We start from the raw sequence: 23207 nt of genomic DNA on the forward strand, positions 1-23207 counted from the left end.
GTCCCCTTCCCCTATAAATACCTCATCATGCAACCCTCAAATCATACAAAAACGAAAATAGTCTTTCTTATCACTCATTATAACAAAGCTCAAGTAGATTATGTTATTATTCTTGGAAGTTAAAATTATTATTATATTATAATCATTAATTAGTTAATTATTTTATTATATTTTACTGCCTAATTTTTTTTTATGTTTTGCAGTTATAAAATGGAATGTAGATTGATGCGTTTAGATGAGAATCATATCGCAAGTCATTTTACCGATACGACAACAATTTATTTAATTTGTATTAGTTTTATTATTTTGTTATATTAATTATTGCGAATATTTTATTTATTTATTTTTTAATATTAGTTTATATTTTAATCCGTATACTATTTATTTAATTAGGGGAATGACCATATATTAGACCCATTTATTTGTAATGTTAAGTTAGAGATACCAAGTCGCGTCTCGCTATTTTTAGTGGATGCTGTATTCGGTTACATAGCTAGATATGAAAGGCATTGTAACATTGAAAGCAATCTTATTTCTACATTGGTCGAGAGGTAGAGATTAGAGACACACACATTTCATCTTCTGTATAGGGAGTGTAAGATTATGTTGGAGGATGTTTCCTTACATCTGGGGCTGCCAGTAGGTAGGGATGTCATTTCGGGTGTGGTGGATGGTGATTGACATTTGTTGTGCGAGAAGTATCTTGGAGGTATCCCGATTAATTTCAATGTGGTTGAATACCGTTATCATGGTTGGCGATATATGTTGAACATTTGAGTGAAGAGTGTTCCGAGGAACAGGCTAAAAGAGTTGCTCGAGCTTACATATTACAACTGATAGAGGGATCTTGATGACCAATAAATCTTGCAACCAAGTTCATTGTATGTGGTTACGTCATCTAGCCGATTTTTGAGTTATCGGGTCATTCAGTGGGGCTCCGCAGTTTTGGCATCTCTATATAGAGAAATGTACCGAGCAACTGATTATCGAAAAAATGCTATCGACATATGTCTTCTTCTTCTACAGTCATGGGCGTGGTATCTCATGCCATTTTTATATCCGGTGTTGAAGAACTCGTTAGTCTTCTCATTATTGCTGAGGTAATTTTAATATTGAGTTCGTATATAAATATTTTTTGAGTATATAATGAATATTTTTTACATTGAATAGGGGGTCATGTGTAAAGAAAGATCATCGTGATATAGCAGACGAATTAGAAGAAATTTGACTACTCATTGATGAAAAACCTGGTACACAAGTGGCCCACTAGATTTATGGATGACGGTGATTCATTTGATATGTTATGTTATTGTTGAGTGACATCTGACTGTTTGCGTGCTCCGACAATTTGGTTTTGTACAATCTATTCCAGAAGCACCTATGAATCTTGACAATTTGCATAACATCGATATACGAGGAAAAAGAAGTCAATTGGCTGATGAAACACATCGAGTGGGTGATGATGTGGGATGATTAACGTGGACGCATTCCCCGTAGGGAGTCAATTTATGTAGATCAGTATTCGGTTTTAGATGATTACTATCAGTTATTCAAAACGAACGGTGAGTCATTCCTACTTTCCGAGGAAGCACGAGCCTAGAGCATTCATCGATGTTGGGAAATGCATCTACCGTCACAGTCGTATCGTCCCCTGACTAGTGGACGGAGAGCAGACGCTTCTGGTTCATCTTTAGTTGTAACACCAGAACCATCATAGCAGTCACTGTCTACACCAAGTTACATTTCGCATCTATTCTAGATGGGGATGAAGCCATTTCATATGGCTCCACAACTGTTTCATACACTACCACCTCTATTTCAGATGCCATTACAGCAGGTTCCGATGCCATCACCGCATGGTGTTATGACCCTTCCAGGTGAATATTACAGTTCCATGCTTGTAGATCCAGCATGGGCTTCATATGCTGATTATTTGGCAGATGATGCACCACCACAGACTCAAACACCTCTGACCCAGTTTTTGCATTCATTGATGTCTATGATTTCATAGTTTTCTATAAGCGATGGAATGGTTAGTCATACACCTCTAATGTCCTTATTATATAGAGGTGGGACATCATCATCTGTCATTGATCAACAAAATGTACCTGCTACTATTGCTACTGCTGTTGATGATGATGATGAGAGTGATGAGAAAGAACAACTTATACGAAGAAACCCTCATCGTAATAGACAACCACCGCCCTGTGAAACAAATTTGAGACTAGGCATGGGTCGGGTTTCAGCCAACCTGACCAGACCAAAAAATTTTACATCCTTAATCCAACCCGAAAAATATATACCCTTCACCCGACCTGAACCGACCCTACTTTTTAAGATAAAATCTGAATCTAATCCGACCTGACTTGTAATAATAAAAAATATTATTTTTATTCAATAAAAGCAATGATTTAATTGAAAAAAATATATATAGGGGTATTATTGTAATTATTTCTAAATATATAAGGTAAACTTATATTTTTTTGGGTCAGGTCGGGTCAGGTTTTTCACCCTAAACCCAAATCCGTCCCGCCCCGAATATCATCTTTAAAAAATCCCGACCCGAACCAATTTTTTTTTAAATCCGACCCGGTTGGGTCGGGTCGAAACCCATCAGGTTCAGGTTCCATGCCCATCTCTATTCGAGACACATACATCGATAAACTTGTTTAGTTTGTAATGTTTTTATTCAATTTTCTTTATTTAACAACAAATGTAATATTTTTTATATAATAACAATTTATTTATTTATTTTATGTCTATTATTTAATTTGTTGAATTGTTTTTATTATTTAGTTTGTCTAATTTTTGTACTTGATCTTCACTTGAGTAGCTCATTACTTGAACATAAAAAAAATGAAATAACAAAAACGAATATTTCAGAAAAAATAATTTTATCGGCACAACATCAATTGTTACGTGATGATAAAATAGATGGTCATTTTCCCTATTATAGCATAGGCTTCTATAATGCCCACATTTTTTGTTTTCTTTGGATATCTCTCGAGTATCCATTTCATAGTGAATTCTAGTGAATTTTGGACGACTTGCTTTCCTTAATAAGGACAAATCTGGTATAATCGGAAGCCAATTTTGAACCTCGTATAGGTCTTTTTCATTACCTATGGTGGGAACTCAAATTCATATACCTTAAATACTTCTGAAAGTCGATATACATGATCCATAAAATTGTTAAAGTCTTGATGGATATAAGAACAAATTGTTATGACATGAGAGCATGAATACTTTAGAGCTTGAAAAAACTCACAGTCATACTACCTGTCTTGTAGATTAACTATGAACGAGTTGGCTTCAATCCCTTGAAGAGGTCGTGGCATTTATGTGACACAAAATAATTCATGGGTTTGAGAGAAGCTAGTTACATACATTCTATTTGAAGCAACAATTCTTTTTTGTAGATCTACAACAATCTTGGATAATAGACATGACCATTTTGTATCAAAGTTTGAGCTTGTCCACCGAGCTTGGCAAAAAGTACTCCCAAATGAAAATACATCATTTTAACCAAAGTTGTAATTGGTAAATGGTGTGCCCCCTTTAAGGTCGAATTGATAGCCTCAGCCAAGTTGGTCGTCATGTGTTCATATCGATATCCACCATCATATGCATTTGTCCACATTTCTTTGTTGATGAGGCTGATATAATTGTATCATTTCTCATTTTTTCCTCGTAATTTTTAAAGCATGAACTTAAAAGTTTGAGGTAGTAGTTCATAACCTGAGCGTTTTATATAGTACTTACTGTTAAAGTCCCATAAAAAAATTCTACAGAAAAAAAATTAAGAAATGTGACATACCTATGCGCACAAGTAATTGGCGTTCATCATTCTTCTTGAACTTTCCATTATAGTTCGCGACAATATGTCAGACACAATATCGATGTTGGACATAGGGTGGTTGCCACATTAGACCCAATGAGTCCATTGCTGATTTGATCTCAGCTCTGCGATCTGAAATGACACAAATTTTTCCCTCATGACAATATGTAAGCATAAGTTTTTTAGGAAAAAGTCAAAGAATTTGCATATTCTCCTTCAACAAGGGCAAAAACAACTGAAATAATATTGCGATTACCATTTTGAACAACTTCCAATAATAGAACTTTCTTGTATTTTCCATGTAAGAATGTCATGTCAATATGTACCACGGGCTTACAGTATTTCACAACATTAATATAATATGGGTAAGTCCAAAACAACAGATAGAATTGGCATCTATCGCGAAGCACTCAATTATTGTTGTATGCATGACAAGTTTCAATGTCCACTATTGTCCCAAGATTTAATCTGTGCACTACCCTAAACCAACTTGGTAGTTCGTTGTAGGATGAATTCCACTTATCGTGCAGTTTTTTAATGACATTCTGCTTTGCTTTCCATGTTTTATTGTAGGAGATGGTGTACATTGTATAATTGAAATCAACACAATAATAACTATAAGGGAGCTTGCTTTGACTAAGAGCATGATGACTTGACAGATATTATCAGAGTCCAAGTTGGGATGGTCCTGTTTTGATCCCTCTAGCACAACTGTAACATCCTCCATGTCGGGTTAGTGATTAATTTGTAAAGTTTCAGCATTTGGTGATTTAAGTAGAATGATGGAAGAGTTTAATGACTTATTTGAGTTATTTTGTGTAAGATTGAATTATAAAGAATGAAGATTAGAAGGACAAAATGGTCTTTTTATAGCAATATAATTTTGGGGTTAGTATTATATTAAGCACGTGGAAGAGTAGGAAATTAAAACAAGCTTCCAGAGTCATCTTCTTCTTTCTTCTTCTTCATACGTGAGACCCAAGCTAAGGTAAGATTTTCTTGTTAGTGAATTTCTTGATGAATTTATGGTTGCTTCATGACTATTAGGCAATAGTTAAGCTTAAAGGAGGTTTAAATTGTTTTAAAACCTCAAGAGGAGAAGTATATGAAGAATTAAAGAAAGGAAGTAGAAAAGTGAAATCTTAGATTAGAGTTCATAATAAGAATTGGAAGTGAGATTTGACTTGTCATCAAGTTAATTAAGGGATATGAAGTGTTAGAATTGGAATTAGAACATCTTGAAAATTTAGTGTGATTCTTGAATGCCATGTAAATGATGGAATTTTGGGTTTAAAAAAGTGATTATGGAATAGAAATGAGTTTAAATATGTATATGGAAGTTAGAAATATTAAAGGAAGTAAAATATGAAGGTTTAAGCTGAAATGAAGTGATTTTCGAGCTCAAAATAGGATTTCTGGGCTAGGGGAATCGATACCCATTCAAGGGGAATCGATACCCCCTCAAACAAATATGAATTTCCAGAACGCTAGAGGGGAATCGATACCCCCAGGGGGGAATCGATTCCCCCATAAAAAAAGAGAAAAGAAATAAGAAAGACTAAACTATCAATTTCTTATTATGATAGGCTATTAGAGGTTAATTTCAAGACTTAGGCATCTGATAATCATCTTGAAAATTTTGCTTATGTAGATATTGAGCCTAATCGAGTTCTGGAACCATCGACAAGTAGGATCAATCGAGGGAAAAACAAAGAAATTTAGGTGAGTGCATATGCATAGCATAAATATGTATTTTATTCAGTTCTAGACTTGTGATAAGTCTAGATTCAATATTTTGATACATGATCGTAGTTCATATGATGATATATGACATGAATCCATACCATATGCATTATGGGACATGAATATGAAAGAAACGTTATATGAGTTATATGATAAAGGTATGGAAATAATATGTCTACGTGATATGAATTAGATAAATTGTGAAAGCCCATGTTATGTAAATGAGAACTATAGGTATAGTTGGCATGCCAAGGGTAGAGGGTCTATGTGGTCCTTCGGGACATATATGTATTCTTTGGAACATGTGTGAAGTCTGGTGAGACACATACTTGATCCTTGGTATATGTATATGATTCTTAAGGAATGATATGTGGTCATTCGGGACATATATGTATTCTTTGGAACATGTGTGAAGTCTGGTGAGACACATACTTGATCCTTGGCATATGTATATGATTCTTAAGGAATGATATGTGGTCCTTTGGGACATATATGTATTCTTTGGAACATGTGTGAAGTCTGGTGAGACACATACTTGATCCTTGGCATATGTATATGATTCTTAAGGAATGATATGTGGTTCTTATGGACATTATTATATGGCACTACGGTGCAATTCTACGCGGCACTCCGATGCAATTCTACGTGGCACTTAGGTGCAATTATATGAGCTGTGGTGACAACATAGTGCACAACCTCACAATACTCACATACCTTAGGTTCTCTGTATGGTACCATGGGCTAATGAACTTATTAAGGCGAACTTATGAATGTGAATTTGATAAGTATATGTGTAAGAAACATGGTTTTGGTTATTGCATTGTTTACATACATCTTATTATTGCAACCCATCTCATTTTGGCAATTACTTTATGTTTATTGATATTATTATTATTATATTATTGCCTCACTAAGTCGATGACTTAGCGTGTGAGTGTTTCACACGTAGGATCCGATAAAGTAGACGATCGAGGTTAAGCAGCTGGACAACATTACTCCTGCAACTATCAGATCAGAAGCAACTTAATCAGTAGGTCATTTTGTTATGAAAATGGATGTTGGCATATAATTAAAAAGTTAAGTTGTGTATGCTCTGAATATTTTGGTAATCTTATAGTACCATATGTATATTATTGTATTTTTTGTAATATAAGTTCAAGTATTTTACTATTATTTATAATGAGTTGTGTTTTAAAAGTCAATGTAATATCTCTGCCTCATATCCGGGTTGGGATACGGGTTGGGGGTGTTACAACAACATATATGGGAAACTTTGTATATTGTTAGTTCTCATATATTATTTTTCTTCTTCCTCTTTGATACACGAATCATCCAGTTACTTTCGTTATCATGTTGGACACAGTAGAAAACATACTTATCGGTGGTAGATCAGTCGACTATGGAGTGAACAAAATTACGAATGTTGTAATTCTTAATAGCAATCATCGCTTCTTCTTTCGATGGAACTCTATTCCGATATATAACTCACCATCATTGACTGATGAGTTAAATCCATAGTCACCAACATTAGGCATATCCGTAAATTATAGCCTATACATTGCACTATAGTCAGCTTCATACATATGTGTTGGAGATTCAATATGTACCGTAGTTGTGGGAACTTCATCTACATCATCATTATCAGAGTTCATGTTGAAATACGATGACTCTAACTCAACAAATAGTCCAATCTCAGCACCATCTGCACATGGCTCACGAAGAGGTTCTTCTGGTGGATAAGATGGTTCATCTGCAATGCCGATATTTAGGTTGAACAAGCTAGTAGTTAAATGTCTTCCCTTTGAACTTGAAGGCATCATGTCATATGGGTTTTAGACTGAGTGTTGTGTCGCATGTATCTCGACATTAACGTTGAAGATCCTCGCAGTTGAATGCCTCCCATGGAACTTGAAGGCATTGTGTCAAATAGGTACTGTACAGAATGTTGTGCCGATAGCATCCCCATATTCAAGTAAAAGAAATTGGCAGATGAATAGCATCCCCTTGAATTAGAAGTGACATTGTCATACGAATTGTTCGTGGAGTCACCTCTATAGACATCTTAACAAGTTGTTGATGAATGTCTCCCTATTGAACTTGATGGGATGATATAATGATGTGGATATCCCATTATGACGTTAAAATCATTACACATTACTATAGTTGGGCTGTCAACTTGATCAGCTTGTTAAGCCAGCCCATAGTAGGAGCGTAATGACATACCACGAACCATAAATACTTTAACATATGTCACATACATCTGTATATCGGCGTCTGAATTTTGATTCTGAGAATTAACCATCATAGTAACATCGTCATTGTTGGAGAGTTCGAACCTTGTATAAGTTAAAAAAAATAATGTTGTTTGAAATCTGTATTGAAGTGAGGACAGTCTTCTAGTACTTCTAACATGAACCTTCCATGAATTTTTAGTGATCAACTCCTCAAGAGTGATGTTTCTCTTTAAGGATATTCTGAAATAATGATTCGACGGGAAGAAAAACATGTTTCATCTCCTATAATTTCTCTATCATAGTAAACAATAACTAAAATATGTTGAAAATTCGAAAGATTGAGAGTCTTATATATACAAAAATAATAGATTAAATACGCTTAATTAAATAAATAATATACAAACTTAAAAATAAATTAATGCTAAAAAATTATTAAAAAATTCACAGTAAATTTAATAACACAATTTAACATTGTTACCGTCTCGGGAAAATGCCTTGAGATTTGATCTCGCCTTCCATTTTATACTCGAACAAAATAAAACAAAATCATTAGTACAAAGATTTAATCCAATAATTAAATTTAAAATGGAAATAATATAATAAAAATTAATTTTACCTTATAAGAACTATAATGAAATATACTTAGCTTGATAGAGGAAAATTATAGAATGAAGAATATGAAATTAAATTTTGGTGTGATTTTATGTTCATTATCGATTCTATATATAGGGGAGGGGTAGGTGATTCGTAGGGTTCGGGTAATGATGGAGTACCCAATAATTCAAAGAAATAATAGAAGGCTCAACGATATGTACCTTTGTCGCGTGTCAAAACCCTAAAAAGGCACGAATGATGATTTGTGCTTTATTCCTACGTGACATCAGCTTGAACGAACCTGGTGCGAATCATCTTATCACGTTGTCACAAAGAGTGTTCGATCAATAAAATTAGGACTATCGGTACCAGTCATATAATAATTAAATGGTTGGATGATTTTTGGGTAAAAACACCGGTTTTAATTGTTATCTTTTTATTATCAATCAACTACAACCTGACAAATCGATATGACATAGCTAAAGCTAAAGCCAAAGCCACCCAGGCACCTCTCCAATTTCCACCCCGAACTTTATTGTCTCTGTTATCTGACTCTGCATATCTTTCAGGTTTCTCTTTTCCTCTCTCTTTGAAACCCAGACGCCATTTTTTTAATTCCATTTTTTTTGTAATTTTCCTATTTCTGGGTTTTAGCTGCAATTTGTTTGATGTTATTCTTTACGTTTTGAAGTTCATTGTGCTGTTCAATTTAGAAAAAAAGTATTGCATCTGCAGCATTTATCTTTGGGTTTGAGTTCCTTTTTTTTTAGTTTTAAGGTGATGCTTCTAAGTGAGTAATGATCGTGCTTGAGCTAATGGGTTAATTTCTTAATCCTTTTTAACGAAGTTTTGAGTTGATTGTGTGTTTTATGCAGGTAAAACAAAAATTTTGATACTCGAAGTTGAAGCTATTTAGGACTCTTTTTAAGTTTTCTATTTCGTGTCATAGCTGAAGTAAAATCTGATTTCTTAGTTCTGGTGGTAAAATGGCGAATGCTATATCGATATCGCCGTATTTTAGGCCTGCAGATGCTAGATCAATGGGGGTACTTAATGTTCTTGGAGGGAGGGTGTTAAAGGAGAATCCTTTAGGGAAACTTAGCTGCCTTAAAATGTGCGATGGGAAAAGTGGGTCTTCGAGTTCGAGCCAAAGGTCTACCATGGCTCATTTTAGATGTTCATCCAACTCCAAAAGTGTCAGTCCGTATCAAAATAAGGACCCTTTTCTGAATATGCACCCGGAAGTTTCAATGCTTAGGGGTGAAGGGAACCCTATAATCACCAACCCGGGAAAGGATAGCTCTAGTCCCGAGAGCTTAGAAGATGTGTCTGGTTCAAGTAATTACAATGAAGCCAAGATCAAAGTCATTGGCGTTGGAGGTGGTGGGTCAAATGCTGTTAACCGCATGATAGAGAGTGCATTGAAGGGTGTCGAGTTCTGGATTGTTAACACTGATGTTCAAGCCCTGAAACTGTCACCTGTCTTTCCCGGAAATCGTTTGCAAATTGGTCAGGAGCTGACTCGGGGTCTTGGTGCGGGTGGAAACCCGGAGATTGGGATGAATGCTGCCAAAGAAAGCAAGGAGTCAATAGAAGGGGCTCTTTATGGTGCTGATATGGTTTTTGTTACTGTAAGTTCCCATCCTAGATCATTTAGGTAGAATTTCGATTATGACACGTACCGTTACTACACTGATTTCATGAGTGATTTCAGCCTCAATTATCTCTGGGTTTTGTTTTTCTTTTTGGAATATCTGTCAAAGAAAATCTTTCAAGCTTCCTATTATAGTGAATATTCATTGGACATTGGTCATGATAAATTCGACTTGTCTGAATACATGATTTCATGTTTCATGAAACTTTTACATTCAACTGAATGGTTAATGAGTTATGTGCAAAGTCTTTAGCAACGAGTTGTAAAAGTCATGCCATATGTTTGCAATCGCAAACTTGTTGCTACATGCTAAACATCGTTATATCTGATCATACTGTTTCGTAGAGTTTGATTTCTCTTGTAATTTGATGGTTCATGAACACTAATCTAACTCCTGATTCATTCTTGCTCCTGTTGCTTTTATTCTCGAAATTGCCATGGGTGAAACCTTTTGTTCTGGTACGATTGCATGTGGCATTCTCATAGATTGATGTTTTCCGAGTTAAGAATTAGGATGAGCACTTAAGATCTTATCTTTCTTTTGTCTTCTAGTATCTTTCTTTAATATTTTTACCTAGGACTTCGAGCTTGCATTTACAGGCTGGAATGGGTGGAGGGACTGGAACTGGTGGAGCTCCAGTAATTGCAGGGGTTGCAAAGTCCATGGGTATATTGACTATCGGTATTGTCACTACCCCTTTTTCTTTTGAGGGAAGGAGGAGGGCTGTTCAAGCGCAGGAAGGAATTGCAGCTCTGAGAGAAAATGTTGATACGCTAATTGTTATCCCAAATGACAAGTTGTTGACTGCAGTTTCCCCATCTACTCCAGTAACTGAAGCCTTTAATCTGGCTGATGATATTCTTCGTCAAGGTGTTCGTGGTATCTCCGATATAATAACGGTATGGATTATGGAATGCTCCAAGATACTTGTATTCTTAGGCTTTGGGTGGTAAAACGGGTAATACTCTTTACCCTTATAATACTTGTGGGCTGCACTTTTTGATGAATTATCTTGCACCATTTTCTGATAAATAATAATTTTGGTCATACTGATCGGTGCTGCTAAATCTATGATCCGTTATCAAGCATGTTCATTCGTGTAATGTTTTGGGCAGTTAAAACCTCGAAGCATTGTTGGCTTCAGGGTTTGCACCATACTTCTGCACTCTAATTCGGTTGTGTGTTTCCTCATTGCAGATTCCTGGGCTAGTCAATGTGGATTTTGCAGATGTGCGAACTATAATGGCAAATGCAGGTTCTTCACTGATGGGGATCGGAACTGCAACTGGTAATCAAAGAGATCGTTATTCAAGGCTTAGACTTTGAATGCATAAAGTTCATACCTCAGTTTTTATTTTATTTTTCGTCACCGATTGAAATTGAAGCGACTGCAGTTTGTCTAATTTCTTTTCTATTTCCTATTTTTGGCAATAGTTTTTGGTGTTTTATCTTGAAACAAGCATATTTTTACATGTCGTATGGCATTTGATCTCTTTTCATCAAGATGTCTTGGTTTATAAAATGATAATTTACAAGTTGACAACTCATTTCCGAACTGGTTATTCTATTGTAATTGTTTGTTTCTGGTTTGCAGGGAAAACACGGGCTAGAGATGCTGCACTAAATGCTATCCAATCACCTCTGTTAGATCTTGGTATAGAAAGAGCTACCGGTATTGTGTGGAACATAACTGGTGGAAGTGATTTAACCTTGTTCGAGGTACCACTCCATCTCTTAACTCTGTGTATTTTGTCGCGGATTGGGAGGGGAGATTTTGACTTCATATATATATAATCTCGAATTTGAGTGCAAAATTGTTGGTTATATGTAAGTGGAGCCCTTCCCGATAAGTTATTGAAGCCCGAGCAGTTATACAATGCTGACCTTGATTATCTTGAATGTTTTGGTTGTTTCAAACATGCATGATTTGATATCTGATAATTTTCTGTAGGTTAATACAGCAGCCGAGGTTATATATGATCTAGTGGATCCAACTGCCAATTTGATATTTGGAGCAGTGATCGATCCATCACTTACTGGCCAAGTAATCTAACTTTGTCTGTTTCGTACTCGTGCTAAATTCAAGACTCGCAAATGGTTATCCGAATGCCTCTCTCGATCAACATATTTTGAGTAGGCCTGCTTACTGTAGTTTTAAGCTAGCATATATGACAACATTATATGAATCGAACATTCTGAAACGTAGGATTAATACTTGCAATAGATGGGCTTATAAATGAACTTTACTATCGTGGCTACATATCGGACCGATTAGAGATGCCTTTGCACTTACATCAGGATATGGTTCTCCTGTATCCGTTTTGTATTTACAAGATAAGTGTCTCAGCCATATCCTATGAGATTGAAATTTAGATGCAGAATTCTCATGGACAGTTAGAACAGCTGTTGAGTTGATTTTTAAAGTCTCCCGGGTCGGGAGTGTCGGATGGATACACTTATATGTTAATCATACCTCCATATCCATGTACTGGTCTTCGCTGTTGTTAGTGTACTGCAAAATTCACGGTTCGCAATATGAAACACATTAATTTGATGACATTATTTTTGGGTCTTTATTTAGGTAAGTATAACCTTAATCGCAACGGGATTTAAACGTCAAGAAGAAAGCGAAGGAAGGCCCGTTCAGGTATGCCTCAACTCTCTTTCTTCATCTCTCTTTCGTATGCCAATATATACTGAACTCCAGTTGAAAATGCAGGCAGGCCAGGTAGCGCAGGGAGATACCGACCTTGGAATCAATCGACGACCTTCTTTCAACAAAGGCAGTTCATTCGACATCCCTGAGTTCCTGAAGAAGAAAGGACGATCACGCTATCCTGGAGCTTGAATAGTTCTCTGCATAGTGTTTCAGATACCGGTTTTCGTTTCTTCTGGTTCAGGCTATTAGTGCGCGCATTTTTCTCTCTCGAGAATATAGCATGTTAGTTGTTGGTTCTTTAACAACCTCTCTACTTTCTTCAATAAGTTGAGTAAATTCCTTGAAGTTCAGTAATTTGTATAGAACCGAGTTTTGTGAAAATGCAGAGATGATATTATTCACTGTGATATGCATCGGATCTCAAGTCAGCAATACCCAAGTTTGAATATGAATCGGATATGAGCGTCGAACAGAAATACTCATGTTCGTTCGGATCTGAGCGTCGGAAAGCAATGCTCATGTTCGCATACGGTTCTGATACAAGTGTCGGACAGCAATACTCGTGTTCATATATGCTCGGTACCCATGTTCGCAAATGGTTCAAATACGAGTGTCAGATACCAATAACAACAGAGACATGAAGGAAAAATAAGGTTTGAATAAAGAGAAACATGTTCTAAAAAACATTAGATCCTCATTTAAGTTAACCTGTGCACTCACTATATTGTTTTAAAAAATTTAGAACTTTATTTGAGTAAATTCAAAAGCCTTAAATCTTTATATCAAACTTGAATAATTTATCCAACTTTTCTCTGCAGTAGTTATCCTTCCTTGTCCGCTGGTTAACCAACGTTTTATTCTGTTGATTCTTTCTACTTTTACTAGTTTTTCAATTTTAGTTTAACATAGTTTAATAATAATTTTATACGTTACAAGACGATCCGCTGGTTATCAAAAATATGTGCCAAATGAGATTGCCATTAAAGGAGAGATCACTTTTTCCTTTGAATGTTTTGACTCTTCTTCAAGTTTTTCCCCTCCATGTTTGATGCTCAATAATGTTAGTGCGATACATTTATATACGTTGTTACTTCACTTATTTATGTTTTTACTTATCAAACTATTACTAGACGATCATTGTTATATTTTACTTATGATAGCTTTGACTGTATTTTTTCAGTATGTAATTGTCAAGACATTATTGATGCAACTTTCGATAAATGAATATATCCTAGTATTACTTTAAAAAAAATAGTAAATAAAAAAATTCTTACCCAAACAATAGCTTAAAAATTTGGACCCTCATTCGAACATTTAACCAATAAAAAATCCACATCAAATATTTAACCGCATTACAAATTATTGCAATGACCAAATGTTGAAGGGAAAGCTTGGGGTCGAATGATAAACGTTATAGAACCAGAGGATACTTCCATACAAAATACAAGTATATAAATGTCGAATACCGAAATACAGCTAATCGAAAACAACAAACAATACAAGGAGACTTCTACAGGAAGTACCAAACAACTAGAATGAGCATGTTCTATCATATAAAATTCTACCTATTTATATGACATAGAGTGCCAAGTAGATTGTTTACCTAGAAGCTTTCTTCTGATAAAGAAAATGTGCAAACTAGAGGAATAGGTGTTTGAACTCTCCATTTGCTAGCTGACAGAGTTGATCATAGCTGGATGCATCTGCCATTATTGAAAATGTCAAGGAATATGGCTTCAAAGGCCGAGTGATATAGCTCGAACTTCAGACAGACCCAAGGCAATATATAATTTTAGTTCAACAATCACATATGGCATGCAATGAACACTTGATACACAATTTCATCACGCATCGAGAACACAAGTTTGAACCCAAGACGTCCTACATACAAGAGTTCTTTGGGATATTTTGGGTTCAAACATGACAAACGAGCAGATGCACACCCAAAAAGAATAGGGTATATTACGCATTTAATATCTAAACTATTAGTTTTGGTATGTTTTAATACCTAAACTTTTAATTTTTTTTAAAACCATACCTAAAGTTTAGTTTTTGTTTCATTTTAATACCGGTTCAAAATTTAACGTTAAGTTTTGAAAAAAATTAAAAATTTAGGAACTAAAAAGAACCAAAACTTATAATTTAGGTACTAAACATGTCAAGTTTTTAACAACAAAATACTAAAATAAAACAAAAACTAAAAGTTAAGTATGATTTTGAAAAAATTGAAAGTTTAAGTACTAAAACTGATAATTTAGATACTAAATGTGTAGTTTATCCAAAGGAATAATAGCATATTTTCAGTCGGCGGGCCGTGACATATCATGTTAATCAGCCAGCACTTATCTTCTGCGCAAGTTACCACATCAAAATTGTGAAAACAGGCAAATGTTTTCAGAAAGCAAACCAGAGACATTTATCAATTACTGTTTTGATTCAGCTGCCCCAATAAACTATATATAAAACATGTAGAAGTGATTGTCCTAATATCAAACTGAAACTCCAAGTAGATGTGATACCCAAAAGCCTAAAGTGCAGACCTCTATGTAAAAATTGTGACATTTGCAATGTTAAAATAGACCAAGATTTTCATATGGAGAAGAAAGATTACCAAATGTGTCACCAAAGTTGGTCCACAGTTCAGCTTGGATGGTATTTTCATTTTCAGCAACACCAACAACCTCAACATAACTTGAAAGAGGAACAGGTGGAGAGCCTTTTGCAACAAGCTGGTAACCATCCGGAGACTTTCCCATCGCGGAAGCAATATCAGACTGGGTAACCTGAAGCACGGTTCGAACCCTACGTCCCAGGTGCATCCGTAACAGTCCTCCATTAACAAAAGCTGCAGGGCTTGAAATATCCATATCCTGCAAAACAAATACGAAAAGACCGATAAATAAATCAATTCATTTCACCAATATCAAAAGCAATTTCCAACAACGTTCCACTAAAACCAAAAGGCTAAACACGTAGATTCAAAATGGAGCTTGACCCAACTAATTACATCAAAATTCAATCCTAATAGGGAAAATCCAAGCATAATCAACAATCTATTCTCCTATCTTTTACAATCATTCGAAAATCTAAGACGAGGAACATTCAGGAATAGTCAGCAAGTTTATCGAAGGTCAAACTAATTAACAGTTCATTAATTCAGTCGGATCTACTCATTTCACAAAGTCATTTCCACGAAATGGAAATTAAATAAATAATAATCAACAGTGCGTCATAATTCAGCCGGATCTACTCGTATTTGTTCATCGTGAACATCATTAAGAAAAGGTTGTGATGTAGAACGTACCGAATCACACTTGTAGTGAGGTTTAGTGAGAGTCGATGACGGTGGACAGTAAATTGATGAGAAATCTGAAAGAAAAAAGAAATTTCATAAGAAGTTTCAATGATTTTCTCAGGAAACACACAGAGTATAGTCTAGAAAAATTACCTGACTCAGAAACGAGGATTCTTCTACCCTTTTGTTCTGAATTATAGGATTTAGGGTTTATGTAATAAATAGAATAATGCTTTGAAAAGCAAGAGTGAGGTCTTGATGGCGGCAAAATGAAATTATGGAGGGAAAAGCAGCGTGGGACTGGGAGCATTTAAAACGACAATTTCTGTATGCCGTTTGGTAAGGACTTAAATAGGTATTTTACCATGCTTTAATTCAACATGAAAGGCTTCAATATAGGTTTAATCTGTTCACAACCCCTGTACACTTCGAATCATTACATTTAATCCCTCTCCTTTCGATTTCAACAACTTAGTCCTTATGTTTTAACAACTGACCTAATGACATTTTGGCTGTCAGACTTTTCTGAAAAATCATTTCTCCTTATTTGTTTTCTCCTTTGACCATGATTTTTTATTTTTAATTTTCAACAGCGGTAAAGGAATTGTTGCTATTCATAGAGGACTCGGGTTCAAACATCATAGATGCCAGAGATGTGAGCATTCAATGTTAAAAGATTAAGAGTTTTCTTTGAACAGATACTGCCTTGTACTTACCCCACAAATTAATAAAAAAAATGTTAATGAACTTTTTTTGGACTTGTAAACAGCATTTAAATATTGGTTGGAAAATTAGAAGTCCATATTGAAGGATTAAATCTCAAAGGACCAAAAAGCACAGGGGCGAAGGACTTATTATCCCAGAGAAAAAAACAAAGAGAGGGGTGAATCAAGAAACGAACTCCAGACCTCTCACACCCGAAGCAATAATCATACCACTAGACCGAGCACGCTGTTGATGCTATCTTCTCAAGATTGTCTTTCTTATTAATAACCAATTGTTGTTATAGTTGTTTCATGATCCATTCGCAATGGAATTAATGTTCTTGGCCCCAGTTTCGTAAGTCTACTTTTTATTTGTAATATGTAATGAAAATTCATTTAGTTTATGTAAACTATTTATATTAAGATGTCTTATCCAGAACTGTTAATGTATAACTAATGATATAAGAAAAATGATTAATAAAAAATTGTTGGTATAAACAACGATATGAGATAATAAAATGAGGTAATTGTTATAGTTATTGGAGGAAATTTATGAATGATAGAAAGTGAACTTAATGTATTAAGTTTTTGACAGTGAAATACTAAAATAAAATGAAAACATTAAGTATCATTTTGAAAAAATTAAAAGTTTATGTACGAAAATGAACAAAAACATATAATTTAAGTACTAAATGTATATTTTACCCTAAATTTAATGAGTCCCACTTACATATATTTATTACGAGTCCAACAAGGACCGAAGTGGTTGTACAGTTAAATGTAAGGCGAATTCTTGAAGATTGAAACAAGTCATATGTACAAATGATCTACTCATTCTGGGGATAGGCATGGGATCCAAACCCGACATGTTCTAATTCAATCCGACCCGATAAAAGATTTTTTTATAAATTCTAGTTTCGAGTCGGGTTGTTTTTTTTTTTAATATGATGTTCGGATCGGGTTTAAATTTAGGATTAAAAAATACCCGATCAAATCCGAAGAAAATATATAATTTTACCTTATAATTTTAAGAATAATTACAATAATACCCCTCTATATATATATATATTTTCAATTAAACCACTATTTTTATTGAATAAAAATAATATTTTTTATTATTTCGGATCGGATCGAGTCAGATTTTTAAGTTATATATTATTCAGGTTTGGGTCGAGTAGAATCTTGTTTTGTTTGGGTCAGGTCGAGTCTTGGGTGCAGGATTCCTTGTCTCAGGTCGGGTCAGGTCGGGTGGACCAAAAAAATAACGCAACCCGACCCATGTCCATCCCTACTCATGTCATATTTCTTTAGCACATTATGATTAAGTATGTTGTATGATAAATTTGTTTAATTGAGATTACAACTAAATACTTTCCAATGAAGAACTTTGAAAATATTGAAAATCCATAAAGAAAAACCGGCCAACATAGTCAAAAGTGTATGTATGAACCTCAATTATGACTCGAAATTTCCAACAACGGCAATATCAAGATATTAGATATCAAAGAAAAATAGAAAAGCAAAGAACCAAATGGAAATTTTTTGACAAGTTCTGTATTCAAGTTCTTTGAAGCAGATGAAATAACCACCATAGTCATGGCTCACTTGATCTTCTTCTTTGGCCTCAACTGCAAAAGGGAAATTAATATTTAGAGCACTGCGTCGAAGTAGAACCGCAAATACAGCACACGCATACGAACCTGGTTGCTATGACAACATTTCTTCTTGCGACAGTTCACAGCTCTAGGATGCAGCCGAGCATAGCACCTAGAAAACAGAAATGAGGTACATCAATTTCAATGATTCACGGTGCAAGTTAGCATTTCGGGTTTAAGAATTTTGGCTTTCGATCATATCAGATTTAAGGGGATCTGGATTCCCTTGAGTGTTCGAGTTCGGGTTTGTTTTGCCATCTATTAAGAAAATAGAGCAACATCCAGTTTGGTAATTCTTGCCAATAGACCCTCCATGTCATATCATTCACTCAAATTCTCTTAATATAAGCTAAGTCTCAATAAAAACACCTCACAATACACAAAGGGTTTCGAAATCGAGTCCCAAAACAATTAGAGAGAACAAATCTTAAAGAAACAAGCAAAGCATTATTATGTACCACCCTTGAAAATCAACTGCAAGTGAAGTTTAGATCAGTTGACAAAATAACGAATGGAAATTTTCATTTTGGGAACTAGGATGCCCTCTTTTTCATCCTTCTACTTCAAAAGAGGGTTCAACTTGTAGTCCCGTTGTTCACATACACCAAATATAAAAACCAATGGAAAAAATGCTTGGAACTTTTCACTGTGCATATCACTAAACCAACTGCCTGCAAAATTAGACAAGCCGACAAAGTTGAGGAATGGTTTAACATCCACTTTCCCGACCTCGTATGACCTCTATCCCATTTAAAATAAACATAAGAGGCTAAGCAAAGTGCACTTAACATATATGAGAGCCTGTTTGAGTATTCATGTCACACTCGTGTTTCAGTTACTCATGTGCATAAAGGTGTAAATGAGACGAGACAGATCGTGAGCTTATCGAAATCGACTCAGTCAAAGCTCGATAAATACTCGATTCGAATGGACTCGACTCAAGTTCTTAACAAGCCGAAACAAGCTACTTGATACTCGACTCAAAAAGCTCGCAGAGCATCCCGAAAATATAATATATTAAGATTTTACTTTTTTATAAAAAAATATTAATAATATTAACATTTGTCTTGATTTTTTTTTAAATGCAATATAAAGTTTTCATGTATTTAAGGTTCAAATTAAGTTTGAGGTAATCAAGTTAAGTTTAAGATTTTTTTTCATTTCAAGCTTTTTTAAACTTAACTCATGGTTTCAAGTTTGGGATAAGCTTGAAGATTTTAGGCTCACAAGTTTTCGAGTCGAGCTCCATTTTAGAATTTTCGAGTTGAGTCGAGCTCAACTCATTTACAGTCCTACTTGTGCATATAATAGAGCCGTGTTATGTATTGTCAGGCTCCCTAACAATGTGTGTATTTCAAACCCATTTATGCACGCATGTCATGGTTGCAGTTTATTATTCATTCACATGTGTAATTGCTGTGCTGCTACTATATTGCGTGTTCGTGTAATAGTGGTGTGTTCAATTTATTCATGGCTGGCCTTAACAAAAACTAAAGAACGTTCATAGTATAAAACATAGAAATGAAGGAGGAACTTACTTGCGGCAAATCATTTTGTCTTGATTGTATTTTCGAGCCAAGGCCATTAAAGAAGGCTCAATAATTCCACCCCTCAACCTCAGAACAAGATGAATCGTTGATTCTATGTCGACATAAACAAAAATCCAGAAAAGATATTAAGTAACACAATCAAATCAAAAACACAGAAACGTTACTGAAAAAAGAATAGAAACCTTTCAGAATGTTGTAACCGGCCAAGGTACGGCCATCTTCAAGCTGTTTTCCGGCAAATAAGACGTTGCTGGTCCGGCGGAATCCCTGCTAGTTCATATCAAAGTTGAAAAATTATGTAAAATGATCGATTCGTGTTTCTAAAAGTGAAATTTAAATAATTTGAAGAAGAAAAGACAAAAGCAATGGGAGAAAATTACCCTCTTTGTCCTGAATCTTGGCTTTGACATTATCAATGGTGACGCTGCTCTCGACCTCGAGAGTTAGTGGTTTTGCCGGTTAAGGTTTTCACGAATATCTGCATCTTTTGCCGCCACTCTCTATTCTCCTCCACGAATGAAGATTGGGCTGATTGTTAGGATTTTCAATTTCGGACCAAACTTACCTATATCCACTTTTGTTGATAAAAAAACATTTTATCGAAAATTATTGAGGGTAAATTACAAGTTTGGCATATAAACTATTAATTTTAATCTATTTTAATATTTAAACTTTAATTTTTTTCAAAACTATAAATAAAATTTAGATTTTATTTCATTTTAATATCACATGTTAAAAAATTTAGTTTTGTTTTATTTTAGCGCAACCCAAAACTTAACATTATGTTAAAAAAAATTAAAGTTTAAATATTAAAATAAACCTAAATTGATAGTTTAGATACAAACTACGTTATGTTTTTTAATATTGAGATACTAACATAAAATAAAAATAAAACTTCAGATATAATTAGAAAATAAATTTTAGGTATTAAAAACGGACTACAACTAATAGTTTAAATATTAAATATATAATTTACCCAATTATTTATGGAACATAAAAAAATCTTTTCATATTACTTTAAATTAGATTTCCATTACATCAATTATATGGATTAAAAAATACATTTTATCTGTAATTTTTGTTCAAATGTTAGTCTTATCTATAATCAAATTTGATAGCAACAAGCTAAAGCTCATTTAAAAACTTCTATTGTATTCAATAAAGTATGCAATAAGCAATAAGGATGGAAAATGTAATGTAAAAGTGTACAAATTTATATTACAATCTTTTTAAGTAACTAATTTTATTCAAAATAAAAAATATCAAAATTACAAAGAATATTTACAATCGTAATTATAAATTAAGCACATAATTAGTACAACTTTCTGAAATCATTGAAACAAATATAGTAAATTAACATCACATAAGAACCCTACAACGAAAGATTAAAATCTAAACAATAAATTAGAACAAAGATAGATACAAACAGAACTAATTATATTAATCTATAATTTCAATGGCATAGACTACATCATCAATATTATGAAATATGAACTGCCACAATGATCAACAAAAAAAAATATATTGATCAAAAAGTCATTTTAAATTTGTTTCTAAAGTTGAAGGGACAATTAACAGATTAAATATATAAAGATTTACATTGATTTTTTAACTTTTAACCTTTCCATTTAAGGCTAAAGAAATGGTGAAGACTAATGAAGTATACAATGGCAAGTCAGACAGATTTTAATGCCTCAATAATCTGAGTTCAAAATGGGAAATAGAAAAGAATATTCAATCCCCATTCACACATCTAATTGATTCATCACTCTTGCCATTCAAAATTTCAAAAAATGCTTTTTTTCCAAACCAAAAAATATATAGTTATATGATTGTCTCCCACCTGAAATGATTGAGAGCATATCAGAATCTCAATTCGAATTTGAACGACTTAGTTTACCCATTCCCGATCGAACCATCCCAAATGAACTTAAACAGCATGAAAACTATTTATCATAAAGGACGTTCCAGAACACGAGAAAACAAGATGATACAAATCCAAACTCAAGAGACGCCTCAAGAACAAGAACCCAAGTGGGAAAAGGGAGAAAATCGCAAGAGGAAAACCCTCAAGCGCTAAACCCTAGAGTATTTATTGTTGCGCAGCTATGACTCGAAACGCTTCCACGGATTTCAAAAGGAAGGCGATCTTAAGGGGCCGCGCTTGTAAAATTCATTCACTCTTGCACAAAATTCTAAGACGGAAAACCATGGATCAAGAGAATGATGCTGGAAAACCTAATTTTCGACTTTGGGATTGCTATGGATCGGCTGAGGCTAGAAGGAGGGTATTTATAACCTTTTCATGCGGGATTTAGGGTTACTGCTCAGGGTTTTTCAGGCCCCGTAGGACGGAAAACAAAATTGGGAAAACAGGTTTGTCTGAATTTTAATTTGAGATTTACTGTATTTGTTTTAGTATTTAATAAATTTGTCACATGATAACGAGTTTATTTAAATAATATTTTTTAAATTTATCATTTTAAATAATATATATATATATAATTTTATTATATTAAAAATAAAATTTAATAAAATATTTTTTTATTGAAACTAGTCACCGTAACGACGTGTCTAGTAAAAGACCTATTACTCAGCTTGTTGGACAGGCCCGTTGAGTTTGGCGGGTCTTCGGCTTAGAGAATGAACAGTGGGCTTGATACGATAATAGTTAATTGTTAGGATAAGTACGAAATGTGGCAATTTTTTTGGGTAAGTTATGCATTAACATTTAACCTATCCGTTTATATTCGTTTTAATATCTAAATTTTCATTTTTTTCTCAAAATCATATATAATATTTAATTTTTTTTCTATTTTAGTATCTGTCGTTGAAAAACTTAACGGACGAACTCGTTGGTTGTCACATCCAACGACTGATGAAGCTCAAACTTTTCAGATCACACCTTTTAGACCACATGAACGTGGTTTCAATCGTTGTTTCATCGGGAAATGCCTCGATATTAACAAATCGATGATTTGCATTTCGACCTTTTCGCCATTCGATCTTCGTCGTCAATCGTTCAATGTGTCTGAAACTGGACTACGTCGGTTGACTTGCCATTCTGTCGTGGTTCACCGTTCGGATTGATCATCTGTCCACCAGAGTTATGTCTCGTTAGCCCGTCCGTTAAGTTTTTAATGACTGGATACTAAAATGAAACAAAAACTAAACGTTGTGTATGCTTTTGAAAAAAAAGGAATTTAGATACTAAAACAGACTAATAATTAATAATTTAGGTATTAAATGTGTAGTTTATCCATTTTTTTGGGTATGATCT

General features: G+C 34.3%; 2 protein-coding genes, 1 non-coding gene and 1 pseudogene across 4 annotated transcripts in view; 1 reads left to right on the forward strand and 3 right to left on the reverse strand.

Annotated features, from left to right (window-relative positions):
- The first annotated feature begins 8903 nt into the window (after nucleotides 1–8903).
- Nucleotides 8904–23207, forward strand: part of LOC120173186 (cell division protein FtsZ homolog 2-2, chloroplastic-like) — a 41679-nt gene continuing 27375 nt past the window's right edge. The window contains exons 1-8 of the mRNA XM_039180429.1: nucleotides 8904–8978; nucleotides 9285–10040; nucleotides 10664–10963; nucleotides 11262–11352; nucleotides 11659–11783; nucleotides 12016–12108; nucleotides 12646–12711; nucleotides 12784–12931. Coding sequence (XP_039036360.1) covers nucleotides 9396–10040; nucleotides 10664–10963; nucleotides 11262–11352; nucleotides 11659–11783; nucleotides 12016–12108; nucleotides 12646–12711; nucleotides 12784–12912 — 1449 coding nt within the window. The 5' untranslated portion in view covers nucleotides 8904–8978; nucleotides 9285–9395 and the 3' untranslated portion in view covers nucleotides 12913–12931. The remainder of the gene's footprint in view (nucleotides 8979–9284; nucleotides 10041–10663; nucleotides 10964–11261; nucleotides 11353–11658; nucleotides 11784–12015; nucleotides 12109–12645; nucleotides 12712–12783; nucleotides 12932–23207) is intronic.
- LOC120173191 (replication protein A 14 kDa subunit B-like) lies at nucleotides 14344–16287 on the reverse strand. 2 transcript variants are annotated; one of them, XM_039180435.1, is made up of 4 exons: nucleotides 16172–16287; nucleotides 16029–16092; nucleotides 15335–15593; nucleotides 14344–14426 (listed from the first exon to the last, which is right to left on the reverse strand). In XM_039180435.1, exons 3-4 carry the CDS (start codon nucleotides 15588–15590, stop codon nucleotides 14362–14364), a joined length of 321 nt encoding a protein of 106 aa, XP_039036366.1. In that variant the 5' UTR covers nucleotides 15591–15593; nucleotides 16029–16092; nucleotides 16172–16287; the 3' UTR covers nucleotides 14344–14361. The 2 variants fall into 2 exon arrangements, with proteins under 2 accessions (XP_039036366.1, XP_039036365.1); XM_039180434.1 differs by lacking the exon at nucleotides 16172–16287 and having other exon boundaries at nucleotides 15335–15592; nucleotides 16028–16115.
- Nucleotides 18164–20426, reverse strand: LOC120173188 (annotated as a pseudogene).
- On the reverse strand, nucleotides 21593–21707 carry LOC120173203. The gene has a single exon (XR_005521032.1). It is a non-coding gene; the product is annotated as a small nucleolar RNA Z266 (small nucleolar RNA).

Source organism: Hibiscus syriacus, unplaced genomic scaffold (genome assembly GCF_006381635.1).
Source record: "Hibiscus syriacus cultivar Baekdansim isolate YM2019G1 unplaced genomic scaffold, ASM638163v2 tig00111941_pilon, whole genome shotgun sequence".
Lineage (NCBI taxonomy): Eukaryota > Viridiplantae > Streptophyta > Magnoliopsida > Malvales > Malvaceae > Hibiscus > Hibiscus syriacus.

Bases quoted from the DNA above. Each gene is read 5' to 3' on its own strand.
- LOC120173191 (XM_039180435.1), bottom strand. From the start codon at position 15,590: ATGGATATTTCAAGCCCTGCAGCTTTTGTTAATGGAGGACTGTTACGG. The intron at 14,427-15,334 runs GTAATCTTTCTT...CAATAATGGCAG, and splicing joins CAACTTTGGTGACACATTTG to ATGCATCCAGCTATGATCAA.